The 12,764-nt window shown below is 48.7% G+C and overlaps 1 protein-coding gene across 7 annotated transcripts in view; it reads left to right on the top strand.

Annotated features, from left to right (window-relative positions):
• The window catches only part of LOC123755005 (protein unc-13 homolog D), a 17,587-nt gene extending 4,823 nt beyond the window's left edge, over positions 1-12,764 (top strand). Inside the window, exons 1-17 of one of the 7 annotated variants that reach the window (XR_011229843.1) lie at positions 3,017-3,944; positions 4,574-4,744; positions 4,835-5,175; positions 5,362-5,475; positions 5,811-5,939; positions 7,010-7,167; positions 7,455-7,533; positions 7,673-8,177; positions 8,301-8,498; positions 8,988-9,203; positions 9,455-9,655; positions 9,891-9,996; positions 10,145-10,278; positions 10,524-10,741; positions 11,343-11,578; positions 12,132-12,456; positions 12,489-12,764. Coding sequence is in view for 6 of the 7 variants with exons in the window: in XM_069332793.1 (XP_069188894.1) it covers positions 3,753-3,944; positions 4,574-4,744; positions 4,835-5,175; positions 5,362-5,475; positions 5,811-5,939; positions 7,010-7,167; positions 7,455-7,533; positions 7,673-8,177; positions 8,301-8,498; positions 8,988-9,203; positions 9,455-9,655; positions 9,891-9,996; positions 10,145-10,278; positions 10,524-10,741; positions 11,343-11,578; positions 12,132-12,277 (3,144 nt within the window). In the remaining variant the exon portion in view is untranslated. Of the gene's footprint in view, positions 1-3,015; positions 3,945-4,573; positions 4,745-4,834; positions 5,176-5,361; positions 5,476-5,810; positions 5,940-7,009; positions 7,168-7,454; positions 7,534-7,672; positions 8,178-8,300; positions 8,499-8,987; positions 9,204-9,454; positions 9,656-9,890; positions 9,997-10,144; positions 10,279-10,523; positions 10,742-11,342; positions 11,579-12,131 lie in introns of those variants that run through there. The other 6 variants (XM_045737390.2, XM_069332793.1, XM_069332794.1 and 3 more) reach the window with 6 other exon arrangements.

Genomic DNA, 12,764 nt, shown 5'->3' with positions numbered 1-12,764 from the left:
CTTCTTCTTTTATATCTTCTTCAAATATCTTCTATATTGTCGACCGTGAAGTCTATTGATCACTCCTAGCTGGGGATCGTCCCAAGCACCTCTCGGCGATATACTCGGTATACCTCATATACCACATATACTCGTATATGTAGGACCATATGCAGTGTGTGTGGGTACACCTAGTTGTATTCACCTAGCTGTGATTACAACTAGACACACTACAACAACACACACCTGTGTGTGTGTACTCCCCTAGTTGGGTTAAGCTCTGCTTTTTGGTACCGCCTCTCAACTGTCAATCAACTGGTGTACAGGTTCCTGAGCCTACTGGGCTCTATCATATCTACACTTGAAGCTGAGTATCGAGTCAGCCTCCACCACATCACTGCCTAATGCATTCCATCTGTTAACTACTCTGACACTGAAAAAGTTCTTTCTAACGTCCTTGTGGCTCATTTGGGTACTCGGTCTCCACCTGTGTCCTTTTGTTCGCGTACCACCCGTGTTAAACAGTTAATCTACCCTGTCAATTCCTCTGAGAATTTTGTAGGTAGTGATCATGTCCTCCCCTTCTGTCTTCCAGTGTCGTAAGGTGCATTTCACGCAGCCTTTCCTTGTAACTCATGCCTCTTAGTTCTGGGACTAGCCTAGTGGCATACCTCTGAAATGTTTCCAGCTTCGTCTTGTGCTTGACAAGGTACGGGCTCCATGTTGGGGCCGCATACTCCAGGATTGGTCTTACATATGTGGTATACAAGGTTCTGAAGGATTCCTTACACAGGTTCCTGAAGGCTGCCCCTGATGTTAGCCAGCCTCGCATATGCCGCAGATGTTATTATTTGTATATGGGCTTCAGGAGATAGGTTTGTGTGTTATTACCTAAGTGTAGTTACAGGATGAGAGCTACGCTCGTGGTGTCCCGTCTCCCCAGCACTCTTTATCAGATAACGTGTGTACTCGCCTAGTTGTGCTTGCGGGGGTTGAGCTCTGGCTCTTTGGTCCCGCCTCTCAACTGTCAATCAACAGGTGTACAGGTTCCTGAGCCTATTGGGCTCTATCATATCTACACTTGAAACTGTGTATGGAGTCAGCCTCCACCACATGTGTGTGTGTGAGTGCGTGCGTATGTATGTGTGTGTGTGTGTGTGTGTATGCGTGTGTGTTTACGTGTGCGTGGAGAGACTGTACTGTCTCCACCAAACAATAGAGACGGAGAGTCACATATTACATTAAGATTAAACGGCCAAAAACCTGCATTAAACGACTTGTTGCGTGACTATGTCCGTTAAGTCACGCCATTGTATGTATTTGCCTGTCAGACTGCGATTGTGTGCGTACTTACAGCTCTCTCTCTACTTGGAAGCATCGAGCTTCAGCTCCCGGGCCCTGTCTCTTAAGTTGTAACTGGTTTCACAAGTCAATCCCTGAGAGCAGCAGACGGTCTGCTGACCCTGCTCGGTCAGCAGGTGATGTGCACCCTGTGGTTCAAGTAGGCCTCAAAACTTCGCCGCCAGGACGACCACCAAGTCCTGGTTACCAGGTCCCTCTTCAATCAAGACGTGCAGCGACTCAGGACAGTGACCGTAGTGCTATATGTGTATGTGGCGCCGTGTAGAGCTATGTGGTATGTGTGTGGAGCTATATGGTATGTGGCGCTATATGGCGCATGTTGACACCAGCGTTCTCGACCACCAGTACCCGCATTAAACGCCATATTATATCATTGTCATTAAAGAAACTGAAGAGCATCACTACGATAACTTGTATACATCTTTGTCTCTAGATTTTCCTGACGTGTGAACCAACTTGAGAGACAAACCAAATGTGACAATATAGTAAAAACAGTCGCCAAAGGATAACTTTTCAACCGAAACCGAAGGACATTATATAATATATATATATATATTATATTAATATATATTATATTATATATATATATAATATATATATTTATATATATATATATATATTATATATATATATATTATATTATATATTATATATATATATATATTATTTATATATATATATATATATATATATATATATATATATATATATATATATATATTTATTTATTTATTTATTTATTTATTTATTATTATTATATGTTTTGTATAAAGTCAGACAAAGGCCGCTTATAGGCACTCTGGGGAAGAGGAGAAGGCAATTACAGTTGCTGAACCAGCCATTAGCCTTCCTGGGAACACAGGTGTGTGCACACTCCGTATAGCCGGTGCGTGCACACCTTTGCGTGCACACCTCGCAACTGTAGCTTGCGTGCGTATCCTCGCGTGCGCAGACTGGCCAAAAAAAATGCCAAGATGAGCAGCTCATTAGCGTTCAAGGTGTTCAAAGGGCTTCTGAATGATCTATCAAGCTTTCTAGGCAACTTAAATGCTCTGTAGCGAGGGTCTGTCTGCACAACTCTCGAACAGTTTTCGGTTTTGTCTCTGACGCCTCGAGAAGTGATAGTGATTTTTAATGTTAATATACATATCTATTTCCTCTGAGGTTCAGTAGGTCAGGGAAAGTCAATAACTCCAGTTTGGCAGCAGGATGCTGCTTCTGGAAACTTTTCCTTATTAAGGCTGCTTAATAGCTCGGTCAGTAGAGCTTCGGCCTTATACGCGTGGGGGTGCAGGGTTCGAGTCTCCTAGAGTCCCAGATGAATGGAATGGAATAACATTGTACCTGAATGATCACGTTTGTGGGAATAAATAAAGGAATTAGTTGATAAGTCGCTCTTATTGTTGTGGCTGGTACCGTGGGTGTTGGTGTGTGTGGGGGGGGGGCGGTACCGTGGGTGTTGGTGTGTGTGTGGGGGGGGGGGGGCGGTACCGTGGGTGTTGGTGTGTGTGGGGGGGGGGCGGTACCGTGGGTGTTGGTGTGTGTGGGGGGGGGGGCGGTACCGTGGGGGCCGGGGGGGGGTTACCGTGGGTGAACTACAGGCGCGAGAGGGGCATGGCCGGATAATGTCATCAATAGCATCATCCGGCCGGTGTTGTGTTACACTGCCAGGCTCACGTACGTCTGCCATCTAATCCCCCTTCACTCTCTTCCTTTTCTACCTACCATATTTTCCCTCTCATTCTAAATCCCTTTCTTCTTATTTCTACTTCTCGACGTCTGCGTTGCACTCTCCCTAACTTCCGCGTTCTCTCCCTAACTTCCGCGTTCTTTCATTCAGCTCCCTCCCTTCCTGCCTGCCTCCCTACCCTTTGGGCAGTGGTGCAGGCCGCCTCTCCCTGACAATAGTGGTGTGGCGTGGTGTGTGCAGGACGGCCGCTGGCAGTGGTACAGCCCCCACACGGGTGGCCGGGTATACACGAGTTGTGAGAACTCTCAAGTTTCTCCTCAAAACGCAACCTTTGTGTTGAGACAATGACTCGATCTAGGTTTCCACACGGCTGAACCAAACACCTCGCCGTTAAACTTAGATACAAGTGTGACAACTATTATTGTTACTATCTCGGTGGTAGTGAACGCCGTGATACCATTCATCTGAGCATATATGGTGCCAGCCTCCGCTTATTGTGATCGTGGCGCTCGTCTGGTGGGATCTCTTGCACACTGCAAATGCATATCAGCTTCCCTGATATGTCGTGCTTAGTGTGGGGCTTTAAAGGATGCCAGCACTTCTATGACGTGACCCTCTGGACACCTCACGACTACACTCTTGAGGGTCTTATCAGCGGTGCTCCTTCAAGAGTGACTGGCAGCATGGCAGAATCTCTGTGACGCTCCAGAGGTCCTCAGTTATGTTTAAGAATTGTGTTCTGTCGCTGAGGAAACACTGGAAACCCACCTCGACGGAGCACGAGACATTCAGCAACCTAACTGTGGCCGGGTCTGGTGGTGCCAGGGACACGGGCTGTGCCCAAGGCTCTGGTCTTGCCAGGGCCTCCAGATGGCACTGTCACAGTCATATTCAGTCAGTTCCAGACGAACAGGTGAGTAATAATTCTTACCTTCTTAAGGAGTGGTTGGTATTGCATTCGGTGGACATCAGTTTGTTATTTACATTATTTTATTTATATATTATCTGTCGAGTCCTCTGTTAGCTGGCCCAACCACTTGGGCAGAGCGGCAGAGCGACGGTCTCGCATCATGCAGGATGGCGTTCAATTGTTGGCCCACCTTGCAAAGGTGGACCAACAATGAATAGTTGAGTGCTTCACGTAGCAACTAGGGAACTGAATTCAGGTATCGACGTATTAAACAAGGATTGCAAGCAATACAATGGCGGGCGGGCGTGCGTGCGTGGCTCAAGTTGCTCCGCCACGGGCTGGGAGGAGCCACACTGCACGCATTACCATAACCAACTTTGGTTTCATAGCCCACGATAATGCACATTAAATCGGCTGTAATTTCTATGTGTTATTACCTTTTATTACAGTTCCGACAAAATCTAAAGTACACATACGTGTATAAATTTATACATATAAATATATGTGTACATACATGCGTGAATAGGCTGTTTAGGGGATACTCTGAAGTTAACTGAGCTGGGGTATGCCTTCATGAAAATACCTCCTTCATATATACGCAGGCTTAATATTTTTGGTTGACGGTCCTTCAGGAGTGGGGGAGGAACAGGCGGGAGAGGAGCTGGGAGGAACATAGTATGCTAGTGGCCTCCCGCGTCTTCACGTGGCCGCAGGAGGGACCCCGTCGTGCCTACCACGCCGCTGTTACTGCCGCCCTCCACGCCCACACAGTCAACCTCCACGCCCACACCCACGTGGTGAGAGTATGTGTCTCACTAAGATTAATCTATAAATGACGAATATCACTGTTTATTTACCTTCGTGCTCGCTCTCTCTCTCGTACTTTCTCCCAGACAGAGGACAGACCCCTTCTGTGGAACGGCCAGCTGTCCCAACGAGCCACTGAGGATCTGAACCAGCTGGGAATCAAACTCTGCCTGGCTGATGATGTTCAACAGCTGGTGTGGTGGCTAGTTGGCAGTCGCCTAGCCACCGTGGACGCCAGATGGATCTACCACCAGCTGGAGACGGTTCAGTTCGCGATGGCGAGAGGCAAGTACCCGCAAGAGGATGTCGACCACCTGTTACACTCTCTCACGATCTTCGTCTACTCTCAACTCAAGAGACTCAGGTCACTTCACCAGGCTTTTCCCCCAGGACGCCACTGGCGACCCCAGCTCACTTACACACTCAGGTGCGTGGCGATTCTTGGTCGCATTCCTGTCAGCAGGTGGTGCAAACGATTGGTCAAATCCACGTCAACAGGTGGTGTAAATTATTGACCAAATGCACAGCAGGAGGTGGTGTAAACGTACATATGTTTCGCCTAACTGAAGTCGGTCAGCAGTAAGATCTAAAAGTCGGCTGACCTTGGTTACAGGACGCTGCGGAGGCTGGAGGAGGACCCGGGCACCAGACACCTCCTGGACCAGACGGGACAGCCAGTCATCCACGATGACGTCTACGCCGCTCTCACCAGACACGCCACCCTCTGGTATGGCTCTTCGCCGGGTTGTCTCATGTCTGCGTGGCTGTCTGGCACGTATTCATCTAATTGTGCTTGCGGGGGCTGAGTTTTGGCTCTTTTTGTCTGTGTCTGCTTGTCCTGGTCCTACATAGTTTATGTATCTCCTTTTCTACTATTAAATAGTACTTGAATTGACTGTGTGCCTTCATATTCGTTTACGTGATTGTAAGATATTCATATATAACACGAAGTTCCTGCTAATCCGGACTCGTATGATAGTGGGGAAACGTTTCCGGTAATTGATTTGATTTGTTGTGGTTTCGTTTGATTTTTAAGACGAGTAAACAAACGTATTATTCCAGGTGGGGCGAAGTATTGGGGAGCTGGCAGGGGCAGGCGGAGGGGCGCCTACACAGCCTCATGAGCCTAACACGCGAGGCTCACTCTACTATAAAACAAGACGCACACAACTACGATCATGTCTTCAAATCGTAAATATAATTTTCAACAAGAAGTTAGTTATGTGTTCTCGAAGGCAACATTAATATAATAAAAAGATAATTTAGTGGTCAGGATTAGGTTTAAGAACAGAAAAATTCTAAATAATTGGATTTAGGATTTAATTTTATAAGATTATTTAGTTTTTGTTGTTAGCATCGGTAAGTCATCTTAGGTCTGCAAATGTTAAAGGGAACTGCATTTTTGGCAGATATACGAAGCTTAAAATTTTATAAAAGCACATTTAGTAAAATAAAATGTTCCCTATAGTCGTGACTTATGTGATTGTATTAAATTTTAGCAGTCTGTCCTTATCAACAAAGGCCAAATGTTCATTCCATGCAGTCGCCAAATCCTCTGTTTATGAATGAAAAATACTTTACACATGACTTAAAACTGATGACATTCGGACATTTCTCGAACAGTGCTTCGCTGACGACATCTGTTCGAATAGCAATTATGTAAATGCTTCGCCCACGTACTACAAATATATTATCGCCAACAGAAGCTAAACACCTAAGCTAAATCATACGCAAAATTCTAATACAAAACATCGTTTATTTATATTTTAGAAGATACCGAGTTTGAATACATAGTGCATTAAAAGTGATGATTACATCTTTGCTGTCGGGCGTAGCTTGGACGAGGGAAGCCCGAGCAGGGGTTTGGTGTCTCGCCCTGTAGCCTACTGTAAATACACTGTACAAATAATTATCAACATTATAAAAGGCCTTTTTAAAGATGAACAACCCAGCGGGTTTTCTTCCTATTGGGGAGTGTTGTACATGCTGCTATGGCGGTATGTCCACTCACAAGATGAGTGGCGCTGCCCAATAAACTCGCCCCTCGAGGCAAAATTAAAAAAAAAAAAAAAAATATGCACAAATCAAAGTGTATGATACTTTTGTTTAAAAACATAGTCTTTGTTGCACCATACACAAAATGTGATATAATGCCCCCCCCCCCCCTATGGGTGGGGCCTTGGCATAGCTTGAGAATAGATGTAAGATGAGAAACTGGTCTCCTACACCTTCCACAGCTGTTAACATAGTCTCCGCCACAGGGAGATGTTCATTACCTACACCACCATCAGCTACCGAGAGTTCAGCAGACATCTAGCCAAGATCATAGTACCACTCCTCAGCCCCACCTACCCTGCGCTCTCTACACCCACGCCGGTCTCTACGCCCACGCCCAAGTCCACGACTCTACACGGCACAGGTTCTAACTCACATTCCTCGAATAAATGTGTAATAATGATAATAAGTGTATTATTATGAAGTATATACATTCACCTCTACTGCTGCTATCCACACTGCACCTCTTACTTCTGCTTCTATTACTTTTACCTTGCTACTTACCCTCTTGGATTACTACTACTACTACTACTAGCCTTCTACTACCGCTTTTATTACCACTACCCCTACCACCACTGCTAATACTTTGATCATTATTATTACAACCAGACCGATAAGAAATAACGTTAGTAATCCCCGCTTCTTTTCTAGATGGAAGCGAGGTGTTGGAGGACTTCTCTGTGGGCTCCCCGCTCTGGTCACTGTACAGGGAGCTGGCTCGCCTCCACACGTCAGTTGCCCTTGTGGTAGTCTCGGTAGTTCTGGTTATATGGCTTACATGCATGGAGGAGTGATGGATGCAGAGAGGGTGAGGGAGGCCGCTCATGCCGCTCGGCTCTCACTAACAAGTACCGTTGTTGACCACGCAGGGTAGTCCAGGAGGCTGGAGAAAGGGACTCTGCGGCAGATGGTGAGAGGGGTGACGTCGAGGGATTCCCCAGCTGGTTTCTGGGTAGTGTAGCCAGCTGGCTCAACCGCATCCACCACCACACACTCGCACGCCTTCAGCGCCACCTGCTTCTGGATCGTCTTCCTAATCCTCCTACTGTTCCCGAGTCCTTGTCGCCCGCTCCCGTGTCCTTATCGCCCGCTCCCGTGTCCTCATCGCCCGCTCCCGTGTCCTCATCACCCGTTCCTGTATCCCATTTGGCTGTTTCCGACTGCCCCTCAGTTGATCCTAAATTTTCTTCCACTGTTCCCGAGTCCATTAGTTCTACATTATCTGCTACTTATCATCTTACTTGTGCCGCTACTGTTGCTGTTCCTGGACCTTCACCCAGTGTTCCTCCGTCTATGCTGCCCCCGACCTCAGCTGCCCCGTCCGCCCCCACCTACAAATCTTCCTTCCAGGAACTGCTGAGTGTGTTTGCTGAGGTAATTATGTTTGTGTTCTTTACTTGTTGCCCGGGTGTCGCAGTGTGAGGAAACTGTGTTTATGCACTAATTTATTAACTTGCTTTTGTAATAAGATGTTGAGAGAGTGTGTGGGTGCTGCAGGTGAGGGCGTGGTGGGAAGCGTTGGAGTGGCCGGATGAGGAGACGAGCGGAGCGCTGCTGGTGCTGGTGCTGGAGAACCTGTGCTCCCTGGCCGTCGTCTGCTGCCAGGGGCTGGCCATACTCCCCCCACCCGCCACCACCCATGTCGCCACCCACCCTCCACCACCGCCCACACCCACGCCGTGTTTTGACCTGGAGGTAACTTCTCAATGTTTCTAGTACTTAAGCCTTAAGTCATTGACTTGAAACAATGTTTAATTAACATTGTTCTATATTAAATATATCTATCTATAAAAGTCAGTGCATATCTCTCTCTCTCTCTCATTTGATAGTTAATATTACAGAAAAATGCAAACTCTACGGAAAGCACATTCTCAATTTCAGAGATGAGCATATTTGCTACAAGTGTAACTATCACAAATTTGAGGCTAAATACAATGTAGGTATAAATATACCGTTGACTCCAAAGGTATATTACGTAGCTCATAGATCACTGGGTTTCAGCTCTTGAGCCCATCGTGTGCCTGGAACACTGTCGCCACAGCTCACAGGATAGGTATGGGGTCTGCAATATACTAACTAACAATACTAACTGTTACAATATCAGTGTTGGTGCAAATATGATAAACTTCAATTATGACACACACCTGTCTCTCTCTCTCTCCCCTGCCTTGCCCACGCCCACAGTTTATAGGGCGTGTGGGTAGTATGTGGGGCGCCCTGCAGTCGGTGATGGGGCTGGCAGGAGCCCTGGGCGTGGAGGTGGCTGTGGGGCGGCTGGTGGCTCGGGGAAGAACTGCCGCCGCCAGCCAGGTTCAGGACTCCGTCACCAATCTCACTACCAGCGTCGCCCACAACATTGACTTCATGCTCGACCGCACCATAGACACCGCTGTCTGTCAGGTCAGCATGGACTGGCATATTGCTCCAGTGATGTTTCCGATACGTGCCGGCTGGGACACGTGTCCGTGTCCTAGATACCCAGCTAGGTGTCTCAAGTGTCCTAGATACTTAACTAGGGGGGGAGTACGTGCCAGCTGGGACACGTGGCGGTCAAGAAATGTGTTGTCCGATTGTTAAATTTTAGGTGCTGAATATAATGTCATTTACTGAGCGATAAAGAATAATCCGTCGCTTGGTGGTGTGGTGCGCAGGTCAAGTCGAGGCTGAGAGAGGCAGTAGAGGCAGCGTGCGAGGCAGGGAAAGAGGAAGCCCTCCTGGATCACGTGATCACCCCAACACTCGCCCTCCTCCGCCTCCAACACCTTCCCTCGACCCTCCAGCAGCGCCTCCTCCAGCGACTGTGGGACGCGGTAGTCGCCACCTTCATGGTCAGCGTCAACACCAGGCCACAGGTGAGGCTGTACTCGCCTAGTTGTGCTTGCGGGGGGCTGAGCTCTGGCTCTTTGGTCCAAGCTGTACGTGTTCACTTCTGAATTGTGCCTTTATGGTCAAGCTGTTAGGTCTTGGACCCCGCCTTTCTAACCATCGGTTGTCTAATGTACTCCCGACCTAATTTTCTCTATAACGTATCTATTATATTTATTGTTGTTTATTAATTGCGGGTGTTGTGGTGGCGGGGATACACAGAGGGCAGCTGACGAGTACTGGGAAGGTGTCTACCGCAGTATCCGGTCTTCCTTCCTCTTGTTGACGTCTCCAGGCCACCTGCACCCATCCTCCGCCTCCACCCCAGGTAAGCCACACCCCCCCTCCATCTCTGTATCCATCCCTCAACACCTGTGTTCCCCTCCTACAACAGCTGTGTGTCAATGGTATATGTTGGTGAGGATGGCGCGCACTTGTGTAAACATCGACTCCCATGTTTGGTTAATGTTCTTCAGGGTACAGGTCCCTGCTGGAGGAGGCGGAGGAGCAGCGAGTGCGCACCCAGGCGCTCATCATCCAGTACTACGAGGCCCACTACGCCCACCTGCTGGACCACCGCCGGCCCACCGTGGCCCACCTCCTCCTCAGGGTAAATATTCATCCCTCACTACACCCAACTCTCGCTTCTTTAAAAACAAATAATATATAGTTTTCCATGGAAAAACATTGGACATATGTGTTCAGATTAAATACAAACAAAAATTTACTTTTCGTTAATAATTGATAGTTGCAGCAACATTTATTATTATTATTATTATTATTATTTGTAATTTATGACAAGTGGGAAGTCATTGACAAAGTAACACACACACACACACCAAACAATGTGTTCAGACCTTCTACAGTGAGCCGGGGCGTCTGAAAGTACGGGTGCTGGAGGCGAGGGATATGGTCGAGGGTAACGAGTCGTCCTCCATGGCCTCGAGCAGGAAGTCGTGCCAGCCCCGGTACTACGTGGTGGCTCAGGTCGTACCTCGCCACATGTTCCCCAACGCTGTCGTCTGTACAACCGCAAAGGCGCGACCAGCCTCCTTCTACGACACCTTCGAGTTGTGAGTTACGACCCGTAAATATTCCTACATCATAGGAATATTCTCTACATCACCACCCGGAGGTGGTGATGTAGAGGCTTCCTGTGCTGGAGGTGGTGATGTAGAGGCTTCCTGTGCTGGAGGTGGTGATGTAGAGGCTTCCTGTGCTGGAGGTGGTGATGTAGAGGCTTCCTGTGCTGGAGGTGGTGATGTAGAGGCTTCCTGTGCTGGAGGTGGTGATGTAGAGGCTTCCTGTGCTGGAGGTGGTGATGTAGAGGCTTCCTGTGCTGGAGGTGGTGATGTAGAGGCTTCCTGTGCTGGAGGTGGTGATGTAGAGGCTTCCTGTGCTGGAGGTGGTGATGTAGAGGCTTCCTGTGCTGGAGGTGGTGATGTAGAGGCTTCCTGTGCTAGAGGTGGTGATGTAGAGGCTTCCTGTGCTGGAGGTGGTGATGTAGAGGCTTCCTGTGCTGGAGGTGGTGATGTAGAGGCTTCCTGTGCTGGAGGTGGTGATGTAGAGGCTTCCTGTGCTGGAGGTGGCGAAGTAAATGTGTATTTTATGTTACAGGAGGCGATTTATATGTGTTGGAGTGTTGACGGAGGAAGACTAACGTAGGTTTGTCAGCCCGACAGGTGTGATAGGGAAGGAGAGCGCGGGGTGGCTGGAGGTGCTCCTGATGGTGGCGCCGCCGCCGCGGGGCGGAGCAGGAGGAGGAGGGGCAGCAGCAGCTGGGGGCGGCTCCTGCAGCCTCCTCGGGCAAGGGCTCCTGCCCCTCGCCTCCCTCCCTTACCTGGGCTCCCCTGACCTTCACAACACCTGCCTCAGGATGACGGCGCCCCATGTCACCGCAAGTGAAAGAGGTACAGGCAGTGTTTAGACCTATATATACATGTGTGTGCCTCGTTTAGGCCGACAGACAGGTGTTGACTGTTTAGGCCGACAGACAGGTGTTGACTGTTTAGACCGACAGAGATGTATCCGTTGCTACTATTTGATAGATGAGACAGGCGAATATTACCATTATCTCTAAACAAGAACAATATCTACAAGCTTGTCAACACATATATTATATATATTTTGTACAGTAATTGTTCAGGTCCGCGGGGCAGTTTTGCCGCCAAAAGACTCGTTATCACTCAAGACGGAATTCTACATTAAGAATCTGTGCTTTGCTGACTGTCTCATATATTTTCTTTTTTATTTACTTGTTAACCGTTTCATTTTTATTTTTGGTTGACTAATTATTCATTTTTTTCTCGCCCCCTCCACTCTTTATCCTCCCCCCTGCCTTCTCCTCCTCCCCCCCTGCCTTCTCCTCCTCCCCCATGCCTTCTCCTCCTCCCCCCTGCCTTCTCCTCCTCCTCCCTGCCTACTCCTACCCCCCTGCCTTCTGCTACTGCACCTCCCTGGCAGGTTACAGGTGCCTGGGTGTGCTGAGGTCAAGAGTGCACGATCCCCTCGCTGTCTCCTTCTGCCGAATCTTGGAGAGGTACCATTCGGAGGTCAGCAGGGAGGCCCCCCAGGGACTGAGGTCAGCAGGGAGGCCCCCCAGGGACTGAGGTCAGCAGGGAGGCCCCCCAGGGACTGAGGTCAGCAGGGAGGCCCCCCAGGGACTGAGGTCAGCAGGGAGGCCCCCCAGGGACTGAGGTCAGCAGGGAGGCCCCCCAGGGACTGAGGTCAGCAGGGAGGCCCCCCAGGGACTGAGGTCAGCAGGGAGCCCCCCCCCCCAGGGACAGAGGTCAGCAGGGAGCCCCCCCCCCAGGGACAGAGGTCAGCAGGGAGCCCCAGGGACTGAGGAAGAAAAATAAGAGGCCACGCTGGGAAACAAAAAAAAACAGTCAGAAGCCAAAATTGTAAACAAGGACATGAGAAAACGGAAGTAGCCGGAATTAGAGGCTTTAAAAGAGTGTGGGAATCCTGGCCAGGTCGCACGCGCATCACACAAAATAAACAGTTATGAAACCATTTATAGAGTACAACATTCACTGATAATAAAAACTCTAGCAATAATAACAGTTCTACCAATAACAAAAGTCTGATGAAGCA

The sequence above is a fragment of the Procambarus clarkii genome, chromosome 28 (genome assembly GCF_040958095.1).
Source record: "Procambarus clarkii isolate CNS0578487 chromosome 28, FALCON_Pclarkii_2.0, whole genome shotgun sequence".
In the NCBI taxonomy this organism is placed as follows: Eukaryota; Metazoa; Arthropoda; class Malacostraca; order Decapoda; family Cambaridae; genus Procambarus; species Procambarus clarkii.
This window is presented reverse-complemented; position numbering and strand designations above follow the sequence as displayed.